This window comes from Gambusia affinis, linkage group LG16, assembly GCF_019740435.1.
Source record: "Gambusia affinis linkage group LG16, SWU_Gaff_1.0, whole genome shotgun sequence".
In the NCBI taxonomy this organism is placed as follows: domain Eukaryota; kingdom Metazoa; phylum Chordata; class Actinopteri; order Cyprinodontiformes; family Poeciliidae; genus Gambusia; species Gambusia affinis.
In genome coordinates this window covers 8,834,713-8,861,886 of record NC_057883.1, presented here as the reverse complement: position 1 = coordinate 8,861,886, position 27,174 = coordinate 8,834,713, and the positions used below count along the sequence as shown (strand labels likewise).

Here is a 27,174-nt window from a genome sequence, read left to right as displayed (position 1 = left end):
GGAGCTGAGTGGAGGCGTTGCGAGGGAGGGCTGCTCTTTAATGCGAAAGCTCAGAAGCTTGGAAACTGCAGTGCTGAGGAGGAGCTTTGTCCTAAAAGGCAGTTCTTGGACTCCCCAAGCGTTTTGCAAAGCTGAATGGTTGCCATGGGAGATTAAAGAATTTCTCAAACATCGTATGTTTTTGATGAGGGATTAACATAATAACATGACGTAGAACTCAAAAAAGTCCACTTTACATAATACCACTCCTTTAAAACTGTAGATTTTTCTATTCCTTGCAATGGAAGGCAATATAACATAGTGCTGAGTTTTCCGGGAAAATACGCAAAGCATCAGCTCTGTTTTGTGGTTCCTCTTTAGGTAGTGTCCATAAAGTCCATGCACCACTAAGAAAAAAGCTTAAGTTTTGGTTAACATGTTGATCAATTGACTGATATTTTCCAATATAAATTACTCCTGTAATCCTTTTCACTCCCTATTTTGCCTCCAGTTAAATCTTCTCCATTTCTCTGTCTATTCTTTTTCCTGGCAAAGCTCACGGTGGTGTTACCATCGGTCTGAGCTGTGCGTGTGTAAGCGAGTGTGCGTGTATAAGTCGGGAGGGCTAGGCTGAGCTGGAAACGGGGCGTCGATGCAGAATTAAACACGGACGAGGACAAAGTTGACAAATATAAGAAAAGATTGACTGAAATTTGCCAAGAGGCAACGGAAGGATGACGCGTTTATGTTGCAGCAAGACAAGTCCCAGCTGGGTGATCTAAACCTAACCCCTCCAGCGACCTTGTCAATGCTAATAGAGGGCCGGCTGAAAAAGGAGGCCCCCACAATGACACACAGCTGCTTTTAGAGGAATGCGCTGCACATGTGCACATGCTTATGAACTATATGTGTCAGAGACGGATGTCAGACGGCTTTCTCTGACTTAGCCACATCAAAAGAAATCCCTAACACATATAAGTATTGTGTGCTGCATGCGTCCTTGTGTGCACTAAAAGCATCTTCTTGCCAGCGGTCAGTGGCTCCTTACCAGTGGTTACCGGCTTTGGCGCTGAAATTGAACACCTACATTATTTAGTCCACTTCACACAGTAAATCTGTATGTTTGCAGACGTGTTTATGCGTGAGCCTGGAGAACACTTGAGGCCGGACTCCTCAGTTTATCCATGTGGATGTTTCCTTTAGGGGGACTATGTATGTATGGTTGACACACGATTGGAATATTCAGAGATTTAGATGTATGTTTATCTTTTTTGGTTTTTTTATTTCCTCTGTATATGTGTACGCACACACACTTTGTTAAAGTTTGGTTTAGCAGCTTGGTTAAAATCCTTCTTTATGTTTCCGGTTAGGTGATGCCATGTCATTTTCCACTTTAGAATAATATCATTGTTTACTTTTTTTTTCCTCTTCTAGTTTTATCTTCCACTTGGTCCATAGAGCACCAAAACAATTAGACATAATAAAAATGACCTAAAAGCTTAATGCTAAGTTTATCTGGTTTGTTCTAAGATACTCGGGTAAAAAAAAAAAAAAAAAAAAAAAATCTGACCGCTTCTTATCCTCCGTTTCTTTTTTCATTAGTTCTGCAAACAGGATGCTAACTGTAATCCATAGGGTTATTGTTGACAGTAAAACACTTTGGTTTGGTCTCTATTTTCCCCTCTGCCTCTTTAATTTTTATTTCCTTTTATATCAACAAGACATGGGTTGTTGGACTTCATTAGAATTTATTCTTGCATGAAGCCAGTGGTTAAGGGGAACACAACACCTCAGGAAATGCTTCTTGTTTCCATTTTTGCCTAACTTTTCCTTTTATTATTTCACTTCCAGGATCATTTAACACAAATGATCCATATCCATCTCATAACAGTCCTTTTGCGTTGTACTCATTGAGTTTCCCCAAACTTGTCACTTGGATTTTGATTCAAGTGCACACCCTGATTGAATCATACTGAAACCAAATCAAATAGCAATTCTTCAACACTAGTGAAGAGTTTTGCTGCTTACACGAAGTGGATAATTGCTTTGTAAGGAAAAAAAAATCAACAATAAACATAGAGACAAACACAACTGCAGCCGTAAAGTTTTTACATTGTATTTTCTGAATTTATTTCAAAAATATTTCTAAGTGTATTTATAGAGCTTTTAATGGGAAACTGAATTTTTACAGTTTTAAGACCAGATTATTATTTTTAATACCAATTCTATGCACATAGTGATTAAAAGAAAGTGAAAAATAGTCCCAAGGGTTACATCTGCATGAAATAATTCAAAAGAGCGATTGTTGATTTATACAACAGCATTTTGATGTCTAGAGAATTTTTTATAATTAAAATTTAGAAAAGTGAAAAAGTAAAATAAACACATTTTTGACATGAGAAACTTTATGCTCACAAACAACACCCACAGTTACCTCCTTACTCCTCCTGAATTGTCTATCGTTGGTACGCCTGTTGCTTTCCATGAAGCCAAGATTCTTGCTCATTCATAAATATAGATGAAATCTGGAACATGGAAAACTTTTCTGCTGACCAAGCTCTTTAGTGAAAATAAGACCGCTCACTATTTTTCTTTCTGTGTCATCAATGAGCAGCCACCTGTCATTTTGACATACCCATTGTGTTGTTTTTGTCAACACTTATTTAGTTTATTACAAATAAACAGTTTATTTAATTGAAATGTTAGATCATCATCCATTTGTGTTTTAAAGAGCCAGGACTCAGTAGGCTCTTTTTCTGTTCGAAGAGTGAGTTTCAAAATTACTCATCATCTGATTGTGATTCATTTATGTGTTATGTTTTCAAGACTTTTAGATAGTTGGATTTTAAAATAGAAAAGCAATTGTCCATTTTACACTTAATGTCTTGCTTGGTGATCTCTGTATTGTTAGACTTTGCTGTGTTTTCTCTGCCACTGCGTGATGGTTGCTATGAACGCTTTATGTTTTCAAAGAAGCCGTCCATCACGACCAACAGTACAATAAAACAAAAGTTTTCCGACCTTTAAAAATGTTTTCAGTCTTTCTCCTGACTTTTACCATGCCATTGTGTGTATGCCTAAAGAATGAGTATGTGCTGATTCATTCTCTCTCTCTCTCTCTTTCTCTCTGTACTTTCCCAGGTAGGGCAGTTCAGTCAATTTCTCCATGAATGTACGTCACAATGATGATGACAGACCAGATTCCACTGGACTTGGCTCCGCCCCCCCTCCTGAACGGAGAGCTCTCTCTCATGCCTCACATGGTTAACGGTGACGCAGCGCAGCAGGTATATGCCTTTTTCACACTCGCACACATCTGTCAGCCGGACGCTTATAGTTCAAACCCCCGAATACTTCCGCCTTATTCTTTCAGCATTTCCTATGTTGTGGTTAACATAAGAGCCAACAGGCTCTTCCCTTTGTGGTTGTTTCATCACAAGTCTCGTGTGTCGTACATTCATGTGTTTGAAAAGCTGCCAAGACCTTGCTATCAGTGAAGTAGTCATTAGCTGGAGCAAAAATAAGCACCTAGACAGATAAGGACAAGTCAAGTCATTTTCACAAAGGATCACTGCAGATCTTTGGTGTTCTGAGTGACATACCGGCATTGCTGGAAAAAGAAATAAAAACTCCTTGAAGCATGGCCGAACAAATTTCCATCCCCACATGCCACATGCTTGCAAAGCATTTGCTTAAAATACTTTGCACAGGGAGTTTAGTGAATTTTCCCAAACATGCTGCAAAGCCAGCTGGGCCTCTTCGAAAGCGCAGGACCTAAACCGAGATCTGCTCAGGCGAAGGGAAGCGATCGCTCTAATTAAAATGAGCACAGTTCGGTGGAACTTTAAATATTTGGTCAGAAATGTTTTCACACCGCAACCTTTTGGTAGAATAGGGATGTGAATGCTTTTGCATCATGGTAGCCCTGCTCCCTCACAGCCCAGAGGAAGTATGTTGGGAGTGACACGGTACAGTTATGCAGGGGGTTTTGGCCGTAGTACACAGCAGTTAGGGAGCTCTTTTTTATCACAACACCCTGCACTTTAAACTTGGTTCCCAGTGTGGAATAAGGGATCTAGACCGATGATTATACATATTTGACTCAGCATTTATGTCCACATGTGTGAATTTGTTTGTTTCTCCATCTGTCGTACTTTGTGTGTTTGTGTCTCCATACCCTTTTAGCTTTTGTGTGGGCACTGCAGCGTCTGTGTTGAGTCTGAATACATGCTTAAGTGCTTGTCTGTCAGTTTTCTCAGTTTTTGTGTTTACGAGCCTGCATTTTTCAAGCTGCAGCTGCTGGTACTTTTTCTACACTGAAGCTAAGAGAGGGTAAGTATCAGGTACAACCAAGATCAAAGACAAACAACTCTAAGGTTTTCTGCCTGTTTTTTAATGTTTATGTGTAGCATTCCTTCAATCACCAACCATTCATTTTCTATTTTAGGAGCAGAGGTGACATCACACTATGTGAGAGAGAACTCATTACAAACAATAACATTTCTGAAAAAATTGGTTACTTAGCATTGTAAAATAGTCATTAGCATCTGATATTAGTGAATAGCACTATGGAGAGTGCAGTTATCATTGAAAGTAGTAATTAGTCAACCAATCAATCAAATAGGAGCTGGAAATGGCCAAATGTTTGGCGTTCCAACTCATCTGACACTGTTCAGGTTAGTCAATCAGAAAATCTCAGATTTCATGTCATCGACCAATTTACCACTGCGTCAGACTTGGTTATTTTTATTTTTGAATAAAAAGTACTGAAAAACCTGGTGCAGGTGAACAGCAGATTCCTTTTCTCTCAATAACAGCATCCACACAGAAGAGTGTAACAGTGATGTAGAGATTTTTATTTATGCTGTGTTCACTGATCAGACTGTGTTTCAGGTCCGATTAAGCTGAGTATTGTCCGATTCAAATCACTGGGTGATTCCTCTGTTTTACTGGTTAAAATCCAGCAACTGTAGACGTCTATGGGGATAACAGTAGGTTAAAATGTAACCCAAAATGTACCTACTAAAGTGAAGCATCATGGGTATACCTAACAGTCCGGTTCCTTTGATGCAGTTCTGTTTATTTAAGCCGCCACTCCTCTCACTCCCACCAACATGGTCCCATGTAGGGGTTTTCTCCATCCGTATGTGCTGTGTACTATGCTGCCGTTCCCATAGCAACAGCAGCCGCTGCAGCAGACAGAGCAGGAAGTGTGCATCTGTTTGTGTGTGTGACGGGAAGGGAGCACGTTGGTGCTGAGATGGGAGAAAAAGCAGAGGCTGGAGGAGGAACGAGGCTTGTTGAAAGGCACACCTGTGGAGCGTAGACGGCACCGTGCCTGTGTGCGCATGCATGCATGTCCCTGAATACGTGTGTGCGCGTGCCTGGTGCCTATGCAATGGAGGGTCACCTGTTTCATGTCTACAGCCACGTGTACAGTTTCAACAACCTGAACACGGAGAACATGACGGTAAGGTGTTTGCGTGCTCCCGTCGAGCTTAATCAGAAGCTTAATCATTTACTTCGCTTTCATTGGTGTGCGCGCTCACCTGTCTCTCTGTCAGACTAGAATGTATGATGTTGTATTCATACTGGAGCTTTAAAGAAACCTGTTCTCAGATTGAGGTGTGGGTCTCAAAGTAGCTGTTCCTCATTTATATGTGTAAATGATACTCTATGATCCTATAGTCAGTGTTCCAAATCACCTCTGGAAACTATGTAACGGATGTGCGTATATAAACTTTCTACCTTAATACTGTCTTCACTTGCGTCTTCTTACAATGTTTTCCTTTTTCTTTTGTCTCTGTTTTGACACAGGTGATTCTGGTGCAGGTGAACCCAGGGGAGACGTTTACCATCCGGGCAGAGGACGGCTCGCTGCAATGCATTCAGGGTCAGTCTTCACTTATCACATCATGTTATCATATTACAGCGAGGCCTGGCCGTCACTCCTATTCGTGTCTGTGTGATTGAAGATTTTTTTAATTTTTTTTTAAAATCAGTTATGCTGTAGGCTGGCTGAACTGAGACTTGTAAACTGGAAACGCATCAAACCAACAAGCGTATTTCAGGCACACAAAGCTGTTTTAACCCATAAAATGATGTGTGAAGATTTTCTTTTGTGAAAGAGGATGAATAATACAACTTTTAGCAGTTTGCTAAGACTTATATATTGCAAATTGATCACGTAATATGAATTATTACGTAAATACGTCAATATTTGAACTAAGAGATCCAATCAAAATTCTGTGTCCATGTTAATCATAGAGTTATTCAAAACTAGTCTACCCGCTAGTATTATGCCTCTCTTCACCATGGAAGGTGGTCATAAACATGAAACCACACCGAGATGTAAGGGTAAGAAAAGACTGGAGATTGATTGGGACATTGTGATGTGACTCAAAGCAAAAAAGATCGGCAACAGAAGCATTTAGCAGATTCTTCATACGATTCTCTGGTGTCCATCCCATCTCAAAACGTCTTGCAAATGAGCAAATTCTGATGCAGAAACCAATGCAAATACCTGATATGTTGCTCAGGTGTTTCCACAAGTTGTAGGCCATGCCCATCTGGCTTCTTAGTTTAAGTTGTCTCCCAAAGCACACTTGGTCCATGTGACGGAGAACGTGATTGACAAAGGAGCATTTATGGATGTGTGTTTGCTGCAGAACTAAGAGGTGAAATGGATTAATGACCGATAGTGAGGGGCAGCACCCAATGCAGTCTCTCTTGCTCTTCTAACGTCACTGCCAGGATTATAAAATTATATATATATATATATATATATATATATATATATATATATATATAAATATATATATATATATATTTTAAGGTGAACAAAATGCATTTGATACGAAATTTATATGCACAGCCAATATTACAGTTTTGCAAACTGTGCTTGCAAAAATAGGGTTTTACGTGAGAAAACACAATTGTAAAACATAACTGCAAGAGTTGCTGTGGGCGTGACTGATAAAATCACAGATGATATGGACAGAAAGATGAGTTTTCTTATTCAATATTCAAACAAACCTTGGTCAGGACACCCAGCTGATGCCTGGGGTCTTACCTAGAAGAACGTGAAAGAAATAGAAACTGCGAAATCTTATGTCTGGAGAGTCTGAATTTAAAGGTATTTATTCTGCCATAAAACATGCAAAAACTCCTGAATATTCCTTGATTACAGTCTTTTGGATGATTTGTGTAGTAAAGTAAGTACATAATAGTGTAAATGTAAGGCAGTGGTTAGTAGTAATGTACGCTTGCACCGATGACAGATGTGGTAAAACCGATCTGCCAAAGCTCTACTATGGCTTCGTCAGATATCAGTAAATGAAAAAGACTGGAGATGGAAGCCACATTAAAAAGCTCCTAAAGATGGAAGGAGGTGGCAGAAACATGGGATTTCCCCCAGCCTCCTCTGAAATTGTCTCACTTTGAGGATGTCAGACAGCAGCTTTGAAAGGGTGCTTTTGTTTTCTCCGTGATCTCCCCCCTCCCCTCTTCTGCCGATCCCCGTCTTCTTCCGTCGGTCCTTCTTTGGCCTCGGAATTGAGAGAAAGCAGCTTTGGCCCAGACACAGCCTGCCGCCCCTCTTGTAAAACCCTCACCACCACAGCACGCCGTGTTGTAGCAAACAACAGCCTGCCTCTTCTCCTCTAAACCGCCATGTAATTTAATTTTCCTGAAATCAGAGGGATCGCCTCGGGCAAACCTACGGGCGGAGTTAATGGGCGATAGTCACGCCGCATGGTGGGATGGATAGATGCAAGGATGGTGCAGACACAAGTGACACGTAGAATGAAAGATTTGGTGACTTGTGATACGTTAAGTGAAGAACAGATGACAGAAGAATTTTGTGAATATAATAAACAGCAGAGAGGAAAACCAGATCCTGCTATGCAGAAGGACACTGTATTGATGCAGCTAAGGTCTCGTGGATGTTTATTTGTCTGGTTGCATGTGTGCACTTCCCCATAAAAAAGTTCTTCTGTCTGTGTGTGCTTTTTTTTTTTGGTGGGAGGTCTCCAGCTTGGCCTTGTATTAATGTGAATGTTACTAACGTTGAAGGAGCACACACGCCCACACACACACACACACACACGCACATAGAAGAACAAACTCCAGTTCTTTTCCTCAAACCTTCTCTGGAGGAGGTCAGTGGGTTTTATGAGAGGTGGAGTGTGGCGGTGGGTTTTGAAGACGGGACTGAGTCCCCTCTTCAGACCGACTCTGTGTGATTACCAAGACCTCAGAGCTCAGTGTTTGCCCTCGCTTGTGTACTTGTGTGTTTGCTCTTCAGCTCGCTACGTGTGTATGCTTGCGTGTGTGTGATTTTGCCGAGGGAGGTTGCTGAGACCAGAGGGCACAAGAGAGGACCAGATTTGAGATAAAACAACCTCTGTTTAGCTGTTGCTCTGCGGTGTAAACATGCACACAAACACGGATGCTCTCTGCCAAGACTGACCCCATCTGGAGAGGTCAGGGGCGGATGGCTTTTTTTTTTCACATGGACCCTTGCTTTCCGCTTGTCTTTCATAACGCCGTCACCTCTTTTCACTTGATGTTTTACTCGTTCGGCCTCTGCTCCAGTTGATTATTACCCGATCTGGCTTTAGCATCTGTTTTCTTCCCATTCATACTCTCTGGGAATTACTGGGTTAAAAACAATCCAGTTTGTATTATTTTGATATTAGATATTGCATATTTGTCTAAGTCATTGGCCTTAAACCCAGCAGTTTCTTGCGTGTAATTAGCCATCAAATGCAATGGAACAGTTTCGAAACTGGACGTATACAACCAAATTATTCCACATTTAACTGGATCATTTTAGTCACATGCTTCAGTTTTCTTCCTCCCCTCCCAGTGGTTTTGTTGCGTTGCTCTTTTGATGCTCGCTTCTTCTTTGGCTGCAGCTTTGTGTGTGTCAGCGAACGAGTCGAAGCGAATCTCTTCCTGTATCCGTCTGCTAATTAGCATGTGCAGTGTGGAAACGTGAGTGTCTGCGTGTCTCTGTGGCCTGTCTAAAACAGACTGACCTATCGATGCTCCGGGGGGTCAGCTTCAACCAAACCTCCTCACACACTCTTTTCTCACACACACACACACACACACGACATGCTTCCACACACTCCCCAGTCTCTAATCATCCTTGCCACCTCTCCCTCTCCACCGTTTTCGGACCAACCACACAATTGCCCCCCCCTCACCCCCATTCCCGCCCCGCCGCCCTTCTCCCACTCTGTCCCCTCCTCCCCCCACACGCCCTCACTAAGACCATGAGACCATTCCCCTGAGCTTTCCCACACTCACATCAAAGGAGAAGACTCTGGAGGGTGTGTTAGAGCACCCTGCTCTGGAATTTCAGTGTGTTGCCATGCACTGTGTGTGTGTGTGTGTGTTTTACAAGGGCGAGTTAGTTGACTGGGCTGTTTGGTCTTTGTTGAACTTTTTATGAGGGACGACGAGTCCAGGCATGGGGGTGGGGGGGGAGGATGTGACATCACGTTGCTTAGGTGCCGGCAAATCAACATCGTTTGTCCTTTTTTCTATTGCATCTAATAATTTTGGTTGTAGGTTGGATATTAACAATATTTAGTTCTTAGGTATTATACCTCAAATATATACATGAAGCCGCTAAAGACCATGTTCCACCTGCTCCCTGCTGAACGTTTCCCGACTTTGGACAGCTTTTTTTCAAACAAGTCATGGCTGTGCGTAACCTCTGCGGTGTGTGGTCACCACTGACTCTGCATACATGTCATTCTGCATGTGTTATTTGGACAAAGCAGCTGGGGAATCAAGGTCTGGTTTGTGTTTTGCCAGCAGATGTGTGCAGCTGGCTCATACACTCTCTCTGTGTCTTCGCTGATACTCACTTCCTGTGAATGTTCTGCTGCACCATGATTGGCTTGTTATTTAATATATTAAAACTGACGTAGTGCTTTTTTAAGCTGTTCCGATAACAATCACTGCATAGAACCGTCGCGACCAGACTTCTTCTAAAACACACTCTCCATCGTTCATTGGTGAGAACTAATTATGACTTGTGAAGGCATTACTGTTTTAATAAAGATATTTAACTTGTCTTTATTCTTACCTGTTTATTTGCAGTCATATTATGAATGAGAAGTGCTCAAATAGTTCAAATCTGGGCCCTTGGAGTAGCTCCATTAAAAATGGCCAAAAACCCAAAATGTAATATAAAAATTTTTTACAAAACATCAATTTCAAGAAAATTATTGTTATTTTTGTTTGTAGGTTTTTTTTTCAGTGGACTTAAAAAAAAAGTAAATTCAATTTTTTATGTCCAAATGAGTAAGTTGTCGTCATTAATCCTTTATTTCTGAGAAATAAAAAAAAACATCACTGCACAAATAGTGATTGAAATTGTTAGTACTGGAGTCAATAATCAGATACAAAAATGTTTTGGAGGGATGTTTTGGTTTCTGACACTAATGCATGATTAAACACTCCCCGGGTCAAATTGACCCATGAACATTATTGCTGTACCTCAGAAACGAACATAACAGGAGGGTTAACACAAAAATTGTTTAATATTGTGTTAAAGTGCTAAACTACTATAAATCTGTTTGGCTTTTGTGTATTTTGTTTTAGCAGTTTGTCGTATATAGAATAAACACTGTCTAAACAAGGTGTTTTTCAAGTATATATGGTCATTGTACATAATTATTACCCTCATGGCCATTAGGTTTTCTTTTGGTTCATAACTTGTCGAATTGCACTTTAACATAACATTACGTTAACAAAAACATCAGTTGGTGTTTCTTTGATTTTGATGCCATGGCTGTCCATGTTCTTCCCAATCAGAAATATTTCCACAAAGCTCTGATCTACTGCAGCTTCTTCAGCACTTTGAGAACTTCCTAACATTCACTTAAACATTGGAACAGTATGACAAAAAACTTGGCATTTCTGAAATTGCAACTTTTTAGAACTTTTGGCTTAGATAAGTGCCAGAAATTGGGCCTATTTTTTATTTTATTTTTTTTAAAAGTTGCTTTCAGCATTTGTCATGAACACAAGTTTTATATCAGCATTGCTTTGTCCTAAATATATTCAAGAATCACATTCTATTAATCGCATCAGATGCACTTCTTAAGCTTTGCTAATTAACTTTGTATGAGTAGAAGGGGAGAATGCGAAACCATTTAGTCTTTTTCTGTGTTTGGGATACTATGGAGTAATGTTGTGGCAGTAGAGTAAAGCATCGATATTGCGGCGGGAAAAAAAGATTTGTACTTTTGCGTGAAATGGAAAAGTGACAACTGTAGTCCATCTAGTGAACACTTTGTACCGCCTACAAACTATTATAAAATTTGGAATTTTTTATTTTGTACTAATTAGTTTTAGCACTCTGTTAAAGGTAACATTACAAACTGGGAAGAAAATGCATTTGAAATCTTTGAATTTATACGTTTGAACAAAATCTTTTGGTATTGGGGAAAAAAAATGGGATCCTGATTTAAAGAAGAAACAATGAGAAATTATGTGATTTTTTTTTTCTTTTTTTTAGTTAGTTTCTCCTGGCCTTGCTTTCATTCCTGTTAGTTTGTGTTATCCCCTCTGCCTCTGTTAGACAGATGCAGCTGATATAGCTTTTCCTGGGTTCACTTCATCACTACAGAGGCTTCCTGAGGTTTTCTTTTTGCCCAGCCTCCAGCCAAAGTGTGCACTTCTACACTCAGGACCCTTTGATGTAAATGGAAATAGCTGCTTGAGAGAGATGTGGTGGAAAGTCCTGCAGCCTGTGTTTACCTCGAGCCAGATGGCTCTAAACAAGCTGGGGGAGAAGACGCAAATACATTTTTCTCCGAAGGGCTTAATTTAGTGTTCTGTTCTGGACGGTCCCCTTGCAGCTAGTAACCAGAAGGGGTTATTTTAGGTTTCCAACCTGCCTCAGCTCCAAATCCCTCCCATGTGGGGTAGCCTTACAGGTTAAATGAAAACTGTAGTTCTCTTGAAAAGAGGTTAAGTTTGTCCTGTCAGCTGAAAGTTTTAATATGTTTATCGAAAGTAACTATTTCAATCAAGTTTTTTGAAATTTGTTCAAGTGTGCTTAGTTAAAAAAAAAAGCTCCTTCTCGTCATTTGTTGGCTTGTCTTTATGTGTGTAGACGTGTGGTTAGAAATGTCAATGGGTGGGATGGTATTATTGTTGCACATGCGCCTCGCCCCAGATATCATGAATCTTATAACCGATTTCCTGTAATTGTAGGTGCTTGAAGTAGTAAGTGTCTGTGACTTTGTAGAATCTGAATACACTTTATGATTCTTGAAAATCAAGCCTGTTTCAAGATGTATAATGATACAGCAAAAAAAAAAAAAAAAAAATAGGTAAAAGAAATCCCCCATTAAACATAAGAAGATTAAATGAAATGGAAAAATTTGCAAAATTCAAAATTTTCATTTGGCTTTTGCAGTGTGAAAAAAAAAGTAGAAGTTTACCATCTTAGTAGGTCTTACTTCATCCTGTAGAGGAAGTTCAGTGAACTCAGATTAGGTCATTGTGACTAAAGTGGTTAAAAGTGGCTGTTCAAAAGTAATAATGCTTTTTTTTCAATTTCTTCTCCAATTAAAAAAAAAAAGTCAGTATTTGATTAAAACTACACATCTTCTGTCCCAAGACTTGCATAGACCAAACATTTAGGTGAAATGACCAGTTTTTAGTCAAAATGTAAATCTTGAACATAGTTAGTAGAATGTTGCTTTAAATGCTGACCTTTAAAAAAAACAACAAGAAAAAACTAAAACAATTCATTAAAGCAACAAACAGGGTTACAACTTTTGACGCACTGTTGGCCTAAAATTAGTTAACCCAGCATTTTGGTAAAAGAAATAACCCTGCAGGTTTCATGTGTTGTGTAACTTTCTAAGGTTACCTAGGTAAATTTTTTGTCTGTTTAAGCTACCGTCCCATGCATAAGTGGTTATCGTGTAGGATTAATAACTATTTTAATCCTACATCCCAATATTTTTTAAGATGGGTTTAGAGACTACTGGAAAAGAAAGAGATCTCAAAATATAGTCTAAGCCAGACAGTCCTGTGAGGGATTTACCTACAAAGGAGTTACCTACAAGATTGTATGCCCTGCAGGCAACCGTAAAGCAGGTTAGAGGGGTGTGTTTAGCATATGGGTCTTAATTTGGTGCTATATCTCACTGCATCTGGGGAAGCTGGTTGCCAGGGGAGAGGACTCTCACTCCAGGTGGTGTGTAATGGAATGTGATCCCTCTGGGCACACATTTTGCGTTTGAATGTGTGCTTTTGTGTGGCGTACCTGCTCCCTTTTTCTTTCCTCCACCCTCGACATTCCCCGCTCAAAAGAAACAAAAGAAAATGGAGCGGATTGGTTTGGTTCGGCTGGCACAGGGCAGTTAAAACATTGACTTCAGTGTGTGTGCGCGTGCGCATGAGGTGGAGAGAGTTGATTGTTGTTGTATGCCCTGCCCAGTGCTCAATTATAAACTCAATGCCCTCACAAAGTAGGCCATGAGGAGGCAGACTAAGGAAAAGAGGATGGAAGTAGCAGAGTTGAAATAAAATGCAGGAGGCAAAAAAATATGGTTTGAAAGAAGTGGAAGACGAATAAGAGAACTAGGTGCTGCATGTCTGATCGTGCCATGCATTCTGGATGAGGCCACTTCCTTTATGCAATGACCTCAGCTACCTCTGTGGCTGCTGCTGCTACTGAGTTGATCTACTTTTCCAGCTCATACTTGCTGTTCCGACTGGCCCACTTGGGCAACCTGGGAGTGGGAGTGGTTTGAGCGGGTAGAAATGGATGACTGGAACTCTTGAGAATACAGTGAGACTGTGTGAAAGTGTTTGTGAGCAGCAGCTGTGTAGAGGAGGTAGCTTGCAGAATTTTTTTTTTTTTTTTTTTTTTTTTTTTTTTCCAGACAGACAGACAGAACGATCTTTTCCAAGAATGAAATTCTTGGCACTCCTGCGAAGCTCAAGGTACAGCTGGAGCCGTTCCCCTTCTCTCCGTTCTCGCTGCCTCCTCTTTCAGTTCACTTTCCATCCTTCTCTACTTCCTCCCTTGCTTCCTGGTCCCCCCCTTTTTTTTCTCTTCAAATTTTAAAATCTTCCATAATTTTCAGACTTACTTTCAATAGTTTTTTGTTTTTTGGTCTTCTAACAGCTCTGCATGTTTCTCTTGCAAAGGTAGTCATGCCCCTTAAACTTTTCCACATTTTGTCTTGTTACAACCACACACTTTAATGTCTTTTTTTGGATTTTATATTACACACCAATATAAAGAACTGCATAATTGTGACTTAATAAGCAAATTAAAAAAAGAAAAAAAAGACTAAAAGTTCATCCGTTTCCCAGTACATGTGAGTGTTTTTGGGACTTTTGCTGTCAACTTTTTTTTTTTTTTTTTGCTGATTCTTCTTTGCAATACAACGCAAGCTCAACCAGACTGCATAGAGAAAAAGCAGGGGACCGTCTAATTTCACTTATCAATTGATTTTTGAACTGGACTTTCACTGGTGCTATTCAAGCACATCAATATCCTCTGATCTAGACTCCTCCAAGGCAGCTTTGGCTGCATGTTGAGGTGGTAGGTGAACCCCCCCAGCCTTGTCTTAGGCCTTCTGCAGCGTCTAATACGTTGTTCTCCAGGATTTCCCTCTATTTAGCTCCAACCATCTGACTGATGGGACCAAAGGTCCCTCTTTTCAGTTGCTGTTTGCAGTTTAGTGATCGTATCTGGGGAGTTACGGGCTAACAGCTGTCCTGTCAACAGATTCTTTCTTCTGAGCTTTGGATTAAAACCTAACCCCGCCTTACACACCGTCACAGTTTCATCCCTGCCCCGTCTGCCGTATTCCCTGGTCTTTGTGATGCTCTTTAACAAATTTACAAGGCGTTTGAAGCACAGCCTAATATATATTGAGGTTTAGTTACACACAGAAGAACTCTTAACAATTTGGTGAGTGCTGGAGGAAATTTGTTGCACGTTGACGGTAAGCGTCAGAGGAAAGGGGAGCAGAATATAAACGCATGTCACATAAGGCATGCTTCAGGGCTGCAGTATAGGCAAACATGCAAAAGTGATACCAGTTAGGGTATCGGTTAGCTACATATTCTTGACTCCTTTCTATCTTCCTCCTCTGCACAGCTTCAAGTTCCACAAGACATTGTTTACATCATTTGTGTTAGAGTTTCATAGGGAAGCCCCACCTCTTTTTTATTTTTGTTTTGTTTTTTTTGCTCTTGCTGATCAGATGGGATGCAGGTTTCAGTAGGGGCCAAGAGAAGTCGAGGAATGACCTGAGACAACGGTGTCTCTTCTGCTCAAACAGAGTGTCCACCACATCTGTTCCCATGTAAAACCTTTTTGGCATTCACACACATATTGCAGAGGCAGAAATAGAATTTCAAGGGTTTGAGGGAAAGTCCCTGCTAATCTAGCCTTTCCAGCCCACTTTCTGCCTTTCCACTGACGTACGCATAACTTCTCCATTTCTTTTCTCTTCTCCCTTCTTATCAGCGCACACTCTTTCCCCACGGCTCTCTATGGTGGACACAAACTTGTTACTGTTCAGACTGTGACTCACAATCCAGGAATGCCCCATATTAACATGTGGAGAGATAGGAGAGAAGCATGTTGAATGGCAGAGGACAGGGCGGGAGGGGGAAGGAAGTACAGCTGCGGTCCAAACCGGCACGTTGGTTTTGGGTGGTGGTGGTGGGGTTAAGGTGGGGGCATTGTGGATTTAAGGGGAGATCGGTGTAAAATCAGGAAAGCGTTTCATGACTCCGAGTTTGTTTATAACCCAACAGCTGTTGCATTTCTTCTCTTTCTCCCGCTCTCTTCTCTCGTAGACATGCAGAGTTAATAAGGGAATGGCCACAATGAGTCACCAGTGTCTGACTTGTGTATCTTTGTGTATTTAATTGCACGCGCTTGTGTCGGTGTGTGTGCGTGAATGTGTGTGTTTGCGAATGCTTGAGTGATAAGTGGAGTACAGTATGCTGTATCCATGCAGCCGGTGTAGCTTGGATACCATTCCTAAAACAAGCCTATCTGCAGGCTTCAGAACAGAGTCATTGGGTAATGTTAGAAAAGAACAGCGGGGGCAAGAACACGACTTGTTATGTCTGGAAGTGAACCTGCTCCGAACTTTGATGTTTTAAGCCGAGGTGACCGTGGTTCATGTCAGTGCAACCGTTGAAATGTCGCCGTGCTCTGCAATCGGATGGACCACCGTGTGCCTTCGTGTCAGCGGGGCGCTCAAAGAGTTCGGCAACATGTGGCCAGGTGTGTGCAACTGGAAATCTGTTTCTGGTCTCGTTGGAAGAATTTCTGTGCGTGCCTTCGACTGCCCGTGACTATGTGCACAGCTGTTGGGCTGTGTGTTTGTACATGTTTAGGGTTTTGAGAACAAAGCACGGCTGGGTTCAGTGTCCCTCCAGACGTTACGTTGCTGTTTTCTGGAGCAGGCCCAGCAGGAGAAGTAGGTCGCCCGACGGCACCCCTCCTCTGGGTGGGGGAAAACCAGAGAGGGATCCGGGTCGGGTGGAGGTACGGGCTGGCAACCATACACACTAAACAGACCATGGATTGCAGTCTTAACGGCCATTCACACACGGATCAGGACAGGATAAGATGCTGCAGATACCAGGATAAAGTAGCATTTGTTTGTTTTAATGGCAGGAAAATGAAACCTTATTAGGTTTGGACATTAAATTGAAAAGAAATATATAAATGGATGCACAGAAGTAATAGACCCACTCAAACACAAGTCTTTCTTTTCTTTTTACTTTCAGAATGGCAATGTTCTCCTTTTCCTCTGTTATGAATTTAAATTACATCATGAGTCAAATCATGTATTATGTAAATATAGCAGTTTTAACAAATTTTAGCTAATATCGAAAGGGGATTGAAAAAAACCTGAAAAGATTCTAATTGCCTTCATTTGAAGACATCGAAGCTTAAACATTGTCTTATTTTTTTAACAATAAAATAGAAAATATAAAGCAAGAAATATAGAGGCCAACAGGATTCACCTGCCTGGGACACTTTTAAGGGGGATGGCTGAGTAACATTCCAAAGCGTTAACATATAGCTGCAGTTACTAGACAGTGAACACTGAATATCACATGGTATATAGTATAATAAATTAGCTCTGCGATGGACTGGTCACCGCTCTGGGGTGTTTCCCGCCTCTTGCCTGCTGACCCCTGGAGATTGGCACCAGCACTCCTGGAGACCCCACTAGGGATAAGCGTCTTAGACAGTGGAACGATGGATGGACAATAAATTAAGAACATAGAGTAGAAGACCAGTTGACAGAGTGATAAATGTAAAAAAAAGGACAGCAAAATATTAAACCATGCATCCTTGTGGTATAGAATATATACCATTTTTGAAAAATAATGGATGTTCTTGCACAAATTTTTCAAACCAATGAATTTCCATAAATCTCTGGGTCTCTGGTATTTTATTACATATAATTTTGGATCAGTTGGTTTCATGTTTCACTACATAGCGGAATTATTAAGCTGCTAAATGCTCTTCTTATTTTTGTTAAATTAGGACAAAAAAACGGAACTTTGACTTTATTTTAAACCTAACCCAAGATGTTTTTGTGGCTTGAGATTTTCATCTCTGATAACCTGCAGCACGTAGCTCAGTGTAGCAGTCTTGCAACTACTCATATTTATTGTATTATATTGTTTTTATCAAGTCATTACTTTGTTTTCTTTTGTCTTCTGTACATAAAAGGCAGAGCCAGATGCCAGGAAAAACACATCTGATTTCTACAAACCACACTCAGCAAACACTTCCTTGTATCACGCTGATGTCAGATGCTGATGATGTCATCATACAGTTTATAACTTTGTCAGCTGGCTTGTCTGATAAGGCTTTCTACTGATTTCCTTGAGGCGCTGTTATGCAATTTTGAGTTTAGAGGCCTATAGCGGAGCGGCCCACTCATCTCAAGGAATGTGTTTACACATACCTGCATATATTCACACACACAATAAAAGCCGGTTTTTAAGCCTTGCGATCTTTAAGCTTGACCAGCTCGCTCAAATAAATGTTGAATAAAACACAAGTTCAGATCCAGGTACATGTGATATGTAAGTTGGTTGTTTGTAACTTTGAGAATATGATGTGTTAGTCCTAAATAGGCATTGGCCTGTCTTAGATTCTTACAGTAATCTTAATTATTACAGTTATAGTGTTATCTATAGCTAAAACAACTGAATTAAACAGGCTTTTAGCTCTCTTCCAGCTGATCAGCAATGCACAGCAATATGTGTGCGCAGTACTCTGTGCCTCACAAAGCCACAAAACACTCAGCACTCTTCTCTGTCTTCAAATTAGAAGGACTAAGTTTTTAAAATTAGTTTAAAAACTTGGTATAACTTCATCCTGTCAAACAGCCTGTGCCTGGTCCATATATGACTAAATCTTATGGCAAAACATGACAGGTTTTTCTGACATGCTGCGTAAAGCTTGCTATCTGTACTTTTAAAACATTACCTGTTTTAAAAGTGATGGGTGGGGCTTTTGTAGTATTCCCACCTTGATTGTTCATATTATACACAAGTAGAAATTGTTAACAAAGAGTTGAATTTGTGTTTGTTGCAAGTGAGGGAAAAAAAAAAGGCTTCTGCCTCATTTCAGCCAGCTAACCAACAGTGTGCAGCAAAAGGAGGGAACAGCCAGAGGAATTTTTTTCCTCTGGCATCCAATCAAACAGAATTGGAACTGCAGAAACAGTATTACGGAAATTTTCCTGCAGTTTCAGAACTCGTTTCTGTGCATGTGGACAGATATGAACCTAATTGTGCATCGTTCTGCAGCGTATCGGTGCCATGAGAATAATGGACTGAAGGCAGGGTGGTGCAGGAAGACTAGACTTCCTCCTTGATCACCAAGCTCCACCCTGCTTAGGAGGTGGGGGGGGGATGTTTGACTCACTGGAGATGAACTTCTGGGCGGTGTGATGTGTATTCCTTTGCCCACGCGACATGCAGCACAAGCTGTGAGTGTATATATAGCTCTCTGTGCTATTTTTAAGTTGTCTCCCACATTTCCTGCTTAACCACATTATCTCTCCTTTTTATTTGTTTCCTTTTCTGTCTCGGACTTTCCATCATGCTCCACATCGTAGTCACTTAAATGATGCTGAAATATGTTTGTTTAAGGCATTTATCTGAAATGCAACCATACGCTCTAAAGAGAATGGCGTATGTGGAGTGGTACCATACTTGTGTGCGTGTGTGTGTGTGTGTGTTGGCCTGGCTGTAGAGGAAACTGTCGTGGGAGTGTCTTGCTCTCAGAGCTCCAAGGACAGATAACATTACCCTGCTTATGCTTACATAACTTCCAGGCAACGCCACGTCAAAACTCACTCAGACACGCACACCCACATGCATGGATAATGCCTGGTTAAATCAATTAACGGTTAAAACTCATATGTATCTGCATTTTAATTCCTTTTTACTCTGTTGGGAAATCATTTCAAGTCAGGTTGGTGTGTATGTAGGTCAGCTGGCTAACAGACTCCGTTGGTTGGATACCAACGCCCAGCACATTCAAACGCTCACACATGCTTTCCCAGGAGGGTTTGTGTTTCCTTCCAATGTGTTGACCACATGTGCATGGATGAGGGGAATGATCGGAAAGAAAGCAAACAAGCAAGCAAGCAAGAAAGAAATAAAGAAAGCGCTTCTCTTCTTTGGGGCGCGATTCACACAGTTGACCTAAATTTACAGCGGTCTTGACTGATCCATAGATGAGGATGAATGCCTGTGTTTAAGCTGCTGCATTTTTATGGATGTAAGTAATAGGGTGTGTGTGTGTGTGGCCACTCTTTTTGGGTTTGATGGTGTGTTTTGTTTTCTTGGGGCCCTAACACAGCTGTCTTTGACAGCTGCATTATGAGAAACATCTGAGCTGTTGCATCATCTCCTCTCTGTCTCTGTCTCCCTCTCTGCGTACGGATGGATGTATGGCCAGCTGGACAAAATCACAAGCTGGTCTCCTTGGCTGGCCCTTATTTTTTTGTGGATGGGCCAGTTCAGGAGCAGCGTAGCTGTGAGTTTAGGTCTTCAAGCCTGTGTGTGGCAAAGCGTGAGGCGGGTTGTTTACCGTAGACTCATGTGTTTATTTCTTGTGTAAACTTTTAGCAACACAGGTCAAACATTCTCCAGCATAATTTATTAGCACTGTAAGAGACATGCTGGGTTATCTTTTACCAGGAAAAGAGGAGCAGTTTTGCTGCAACACATAATTTTCTGTTTTGCTGACAAAAAAGAAAACTCCTATGCTTTACAGTTTCAGAGTAGCCTCCCATAAAACACCTGAGGAAACACCTGTTTCCTCTGCTCCACCCTGAGATTTACTGTTTCTGTCTTTTTTTCTTTCTTTTTTTTTGACACCAAACAAAAAAATGCTAAGCTATTCTTCTTGCCATTTTTCTGGTCATTCGCTTCTCTTAGGACAGTGACTCATGTTGGGAAATAAATCTGTTTATATCATGTCATTCAGCTACGGCTGAAAAAACTAAGTACACGTTAAGATTCAGTAACTTGCAGAATGAACTCAAGCAACAGTAACTCTCTGCAGTGGGATTCTTTTTGACTTTATTAACCTCTCACATCTTTGTGAAGAAATTCTGATCAAGATTTTATTTTTTACAACTTGCTTTCCGTTTGAGCGAGGTTTGTGAATTTGGACTTTGACTGGGCCATGGCAGTATCTTAATGTTAATCAATTTTGTTGTAGATTTGCTGCTTTCTTTCATAATCCAGTTTCGGTCACGCTTCAGCTGTCGGAGACACGACCTCACATTTGACACTAGAATCTTCAGCACACAGGGGATCCATTAAGGCGCCCAGGTTCCCGTGAATGAAGCCCAAATCATTACACCTCCACCACCGTGCTCAACGGTCAGTATTGAATTCCTATTGCAGATGGGATATAAATGGACTAGGCCTAAAGATCACAGCACTTTGTACTGTCATGAACTTTAACATTAAACGTTTGACTTTTATTGTGAATCCCGACTGTATTGAAACTAAAATTGAAACTGAACAGAAGTGACATGCCAACTGAGGTCTGATGAGTCTTTTTCAAGATTTTCAAAGTGATTCCAAATGTTTCTTACTTAGAAACAATCTTTCTCACCTTCCCTGAATGTTGGGCGACGTTGATGTCTAGACCAATAGACTTCAAAGGTAAAAAAAATGGGGACTGACTACTTTGTGTTGATCGCGTAAAATCAGAGATTCTGAAATTTACAGCTGACTTATGAAGTTTCGACTTGCAAATTGCACTTGTAGCTGATTCCAATTTCTCTTTAAGAAATATATGAGTACAGGTAGAATCCTCTTTTGTGAGAGAGGATTTCTTGTAAAACAGTATCTTAATTTTAACTGCTTTGAATTGTCTTGTTGCTGAAAATGTGCTACACAAATAAAATGACCTTACTTACCTTATCTTACCTTACCTTAATATTATTTTCTGAAAAATGACAGATACAATTTTAAACTGGCCACAGAATCCTGCACGAGTGATTAACACAACCAACACAGCTTGCACAGAAACAGCAGTATCTCATAGGGAACACAGATCTTTTCTTGAACTCTTTTATTTCCACTTAGTTGCCAGGATGTTCCTATCCAACATGATAGACTGAGGTAAAATGTTCTAAACCATTAAATAAAGCTATAATGTCTTTGGCAGATAGCAGGTGCTTCCTGCTATCTGTTGGAAGCGTCCTTCTTTGTCAATCTTTCTCTTCGCTGTCTGGATGAGCCACTGACTTGTCTAGACATGTATTTTCCTTCCTTTAAATAGCTTCCAACAGCTTCCTCTGACTCTAAGCACCTTACTGATACAGAAAACAGTCTTGTCCCAGTATTTTAACAGAGCCAGTATGCATCAGTACGCAGTACCAGCGCTTCTAAAGTTTAGGGTACTGGAGCATTTTTTCCAGCATACATTGCGTACCGAGACTTTTTCCGGTGTTACTATGATGTTTTTGTTTCCCCATTAATAACGTGTTACTGCTGCCACCCAGGTGGCAAAAAGAAGAAGAAGAAAATTGCAAGCTCGCTCCCGTTCTGTACACATGGCGACTACAGAAAGTGCTCCATGAATTGCCTTATGTGATGGGACTGAAAGTCTATAGTGATGTGCGTGTGAGCTTGGGTGTGTAATTAATAAAAATGGCTCTATTAAGCTATGAATTGAGGTCCTTTGGATCTGATTTAGAACCAGCTTTGTTCTTTAAAATATTTGTACAATAAAACTATTGATCGATATAAAGATTCACATATTTTTCTTTGTATGATATCAAAGAAAAATATTTGAACAAGTTCCACAGCACATCGAGAGCATGACCTGATAGCACTTGGCATTTTGTCTTCTTTGACAGGAAAACTTGAGTTTTGAGATTATATAGCTGAAAAACTAGAAATCTTATAATTGGTTGATTTAAATTTTTTTTTTTTTTTGTGGTGCATTTTGTGGTTGTAACCGAACAAAATCCCCGAAAACTTCAAGCGCTTGTTTGCAAGGTGTTACATATGTCCTAGAATGGTCAGATTGAAAAAGCTGCTGCCCAGACAATTTCACATTACGTTGTGCCACACGCATCACCTGACCTCATCCTCATCCTCATCCTCTGTCCTAACTGCTCCAGCAGTCGGAAGTGGAAGAAGCAACAGATGGTAGATGAGTGCGTCTCGGAGTGGGGGGGAGGTGGTGGAACTCCGTTGTCTGGGATTCCAGCAGGATTAAGCAGAGGAAACCACGACTTTATTTGTGGTGCTTTAGAGGGTAAAGCTGGAGACGAGACCCCGAAGGTGACGTTATCGCACACACTGGATCCCTCGCACATGCACCCCTGCACACGCAGCACACACACAGTACAACTCTGCTGAGCTTTTCTAAACACAAGTCTCAATATTGTGCGGCTTACAGCAGTGTATGAGGAGTAGTGGGACAAAGAGTGTCTTGTACTTTAGGGATGGGTTAGTGGGGTTGGGGGGAGTCGTTAGGCCTGCTGGGTCCAGACCTGGGGGCCAAAGATGGGAATTTTCTGTGAGTATATATACGTCTGTGTGTGCGTGAACTGAGGAATGCTACTGTTTGCTGAGTGAAGAGCATGGAGGCAGGAGAGACTGTCTAAACATACGTCTGTTTGCTAAGAATGTGTGTGTCTGAGAGACGGTAACTGTGAGAGTATGTGTGAGCAATGGGGAAAGTGTGCTGTGAGCAGCAATGGAAAGCAGTTTGGAGGGACTGTGTGTGCGTGTGTGCGCGCTGTGTGTGTGCTCTCTCTCTGCTATGACCTTCTTCTCAATGAGCACTTTCATATCCAGTCCTGCTCCCCACGGTAAGGAAGCAGACGGCGCTGAATGAGGCCTGTCTCTGACTACCTGCGACCTACTCACTGCACCCAGCGCCGGCCCACACTGCAGACTTTACTCAGGTTGTGTGTGCATGGGTGTTTACTGCACCGTTACCTGTTTGTGCGGTCGGGAAGGGAAGGAATAGCAGGGACACTGGCGGAAAGGGAGGAGGAAAGAAGACGACCATCAAGGGGGAAATGTGGAAAAGATGAATTATAAGAGGAATGAAGTGAGGGGACGACGGATGTGAGTAATAGCTGGAGTAAAAGAGGGAGATTCATATAGTAGTGGTTAAAAAAATGGGATTGAACGTAGGATCAAGTGAGTAAGAGCAGTAACTGATGTAGCTGAGGTGTTGGAGTCACTTGGGAGGAAATGAGTAAAGGACCATGGGAGAAGTTTGTGGCAGTCACGTCATCTAAATAAATTTCTAAAACTCTTCATATCATAGCTGTTTTTCACAAGAGTTTAGACTCTTTTGTGTTTTTTTTTTTTTTGTTTTGTTTTTTTTTTTTTTGGAAAAAATACCCTTTAAATTAGATCAGGTGGTGGAAATCCTTTAACACGTGTCTACTCGGGCAGAAAATATTATCGTGTTTTCATGCTTGTGCGTGAGCGTTTGTAGTTTGCCAGGGCCTCCTCTGCATGTGCACCTCCGCTGGGTGATTTATTCTAAGGCCAGGTCTGCTTCCAGCTGTCCCCGAGGGGTCCCGATGACTTTAACAGCCGCAGACCTCCATCACGGAAAGGCAGAGAAGGAGAGAGATGGGGAGGTGTTTTGGAGAAGGGAGATACGGACAGTGGAAAAATCAACATCAATTTTTAGTCTGCTAATTCTATTTAGAATATTTGTGCTTTGCTTTCACGGGAAAGATGTGTAACCCTGTGTTTGTCTCATAAAATAACGCTGCCGTTTCTACCGAAGACGTCAAAAAACTTTTACTTGGTCTTACTTCGTAACGTTACAGCCACAAATTGTGAAGAGAAATAAAAATTACAGATACACTTACCTTTTAAACTTAAAGAAAATTAAAATAAAATAAAATGCTGGATGTGTGGTGGTGGCCACGTCTAGGTGTGAAGATCCATTTTCTTCGGGGAAAAAGAAGCTGCTCAGAATTAATGGAAAGACGGATGGTGTTAAATACAACAGGTCCAAAACGTGTTGGACTTGGTTCACATTACACAATATGTAGGTCTTTAAATGTCCCAAAGTCCAGACCAAAATCCAATCAAGAATTTGTTGCAAGACTTGATGAAACAGATGTCTCAAGGTGCCCACCATCCAATTTAAGCGAGCACAAGCTGTTCTGTAAAGAAGATTGGGCAAAAAATAAAGTTAAACATTCCAAGAGGAATGAAAACCTTAGCAAAGCACTGTAAAATGACACGATGTAACTGCATTGGTAATATAATTAATTATGCCATTGCACCAAATGGCAATCTTGAAGCAAATGTGGTTTTCTCATTGGTGGTCTGCCCCATTCTCTGTATGAAGCCGTGTTTGTGTCCCTGCATGTGTTCTGCAAATTAACAAATGTAAATGAGAATTTGCTTTAGCCTGACTCGCCTGGTTAAGTAAATACTTGTTGTTCCCCCTTGCAGGTCCTGCTGAGGTTCCCATGATGTCCCCGAATGGGTCAATCCCCCCAATACACGTACCCCCAGGTTACATCTCACAGGTAGGCTGCTTGTCATGTTTTCCCCTCACTGGAAAAAAACCCTGAAGTTTCTAGCCAGACTTTTTTTTTTGTAAAATAAATCAAACTCACATTAAATATATATTACCACTTATAGAACAGGTTGAACCTAAATCAAACGCAACTTTTGGTTATGTGTCAAAATGGGTAACAAGGTGTTTGTCCACAAATGTCAGATTAACTCTTCTGCCTCTTGTGTTGTCATCAACCAACACACATGTAAAGCAGTCTGCTTTCCTTTGTCAGTAGGTCTTAAAATCTTTGCATTGTGTGACTCTCCGCATCTCATCTGCATCTCTCATTTCTCAGTGGAAATATAAAACACACACACGCCGCCCATTATCTTTAGAAATATCACTGGCGTGCAGCAGAGTCCACTCTTTTTTCCTCTCCATGTGCAACTTTACTGGTTTTCATTTTTCTCCAGAACAGTGTTTCCTAATCTTTGTCCTTGGGGTACATTTTGCTGCATGTTTTAGATGTTTTTCCCTTCTTGACATGTGTTTTGAATTAATGCGTCATTAACAGGCTTCTGCAGAACTTGAGTTAATTCTTCCCTTTAAGTTAGGCGTTAAGGAGCACATGCACACATTAGTGTGAAACCTATCTCCCGTCCTTCCCTCTAGTTTTCCAGTGTCCCAATGAGTGTTCACTGGAATATCTTATGGATGGATAATATATTCCACCACAAAATAGGGACCTCCTTAAACAAAAAGGGGTCTAAAATCTTGTCTCATTCTCAAGGCCGCAGTCAGGTATCGTCTTGTCTCATGAGGTAAAGCCCGAAAGATTTTACCTCTGTCAAATTTTGGTTGAAAGTAATCTTTCAATCTAACCAACATGGTTCGTCTGAATGGAAATAATTAAAAAGGTTTCAGTTACCCAGCTGCAGTCCCGTCTTGAATCTAATAATCTATTCAGGGATTATAAGATCAGAGCGATCGTAATAAAGCATTCCAAACTCAAAGACTTGGAGCTCATCATCACCAAAGATTATACTTCAAAAATACCAGTGGAGACATGCAGGAACCTGGTCAGCAATTATGAGGAGGGTTTGATTGCTGTCGTAGCAGTAAAGCTTGTCTGTTGTTTATTACGAAGAGTGCAGCTAATACAAAATAAATAAGAACCAGTTGCTTCAAAACTGATATATTTTGATATATATATTTTTCTATTTTTCTTTGAGAAAAGTGTCATTTCCTACTAGAAATAAAGTGCTCGGTTAAATGAAAATAAATTAAAATCTAAATCTGCATGGCGTATTAATATTTTAGGCATGATTATTATTCATCACCTCTGAGACACAAGAAGTTCAAAAGTACTTGAATCTTCCTTCATAGCCTTTCTTTGAATAAGACGCCACAGAAAGTGTGGCAGCTCGCCAGTTTTTCTTTGGCTTTGTGGAAGTTAGGGTAATATTCCCACTTTGCTAGTAGACTGAAGGAACACTACTTTCTGCTTCTCTTTATTCCATCAGACAAATTTGATTGCTGAGAAGTCTCAAAACATGGACGGTTACCGTGTTAAACTAAAGAAACAACAGCCGTCAGCGTGTACTTTATGTCCTTGACTATGTCTTTGTATCAAATGTTTGCAAATTTTAATGACCAAGATGTTGGATTATTTCATCAGTGGTAAGAATAAATGTTGCTTTCCTTTTTTTAATCACAGATAATCAGTCTTCGATTAAAGTGCAATGCAGCTACTCCTTCTTTGTTTATATCAAACCGGGGAAGCCACTCAGGGGCTATTATCCACATATGTTTCATAGTCGATGTTGCTGTAGTAGGAAGAAAGCTCCAGAATACAATTTGTGCATTGTGCAGGAAGCTCATAAACTCTCCTCTGGTTCAAGTAAATTCTTCCCTCAGGGTGTTTACTTATAGATTTCTCACTTTTCATCCCATTTTTGAGCCACAAAAACCAAAACAGTCTAACGCTAAAAAAACAAAAGCGCTCAAATGAACCTCTTGAAGGCAAATCGTTTCTTTGGAAATTTCTGCAGAACTCAGAGGATCTGGGAGCCATCATTCAAGAATGAAAAGCAGCAGTCAAAGAACGGTTTCCACAGCTTGTGCTCAAA

General features: G+C 40.8%; 1 protein-coding gene across 3 annotated transcripts in view; it reads left to right on the top strand.

Moving 5' to 3' along the window:
- fndc3ba (fibronectin type III domain containing 3Ba) overlaps nucleotides 1-27,174 on the top strand; it is a 113,681-nt gene that overhangs the window by 35,866 nt on the left and 50,641 nt on the right. For all 3 annotated transcript variants that reach the window (XM_044142490.1, XM_044142492.1, XM_044142491.1), the window contains exons 2-4: nucleotides 3,121-3,266; nucleotides 5,797-5,872; nucleotides 24,997-25,073. In XM_044142490.1, coding sequence (XP_043998425.1) covers nucleotides 3,150-3,266; nucleotides 5,797-5,872; nucleotides 24,997-25,073 — 270 coding nt within the window. In that variant the 5' untranslated portion in view covers nucleotides 3,121-3,149. The remainder of the gene's footprint in view (nucleotides 1-3,120; nucleotides 3,267-5,796; nucleotides 5,873-24,996; nucleotides 25,074-27,174) is intronic.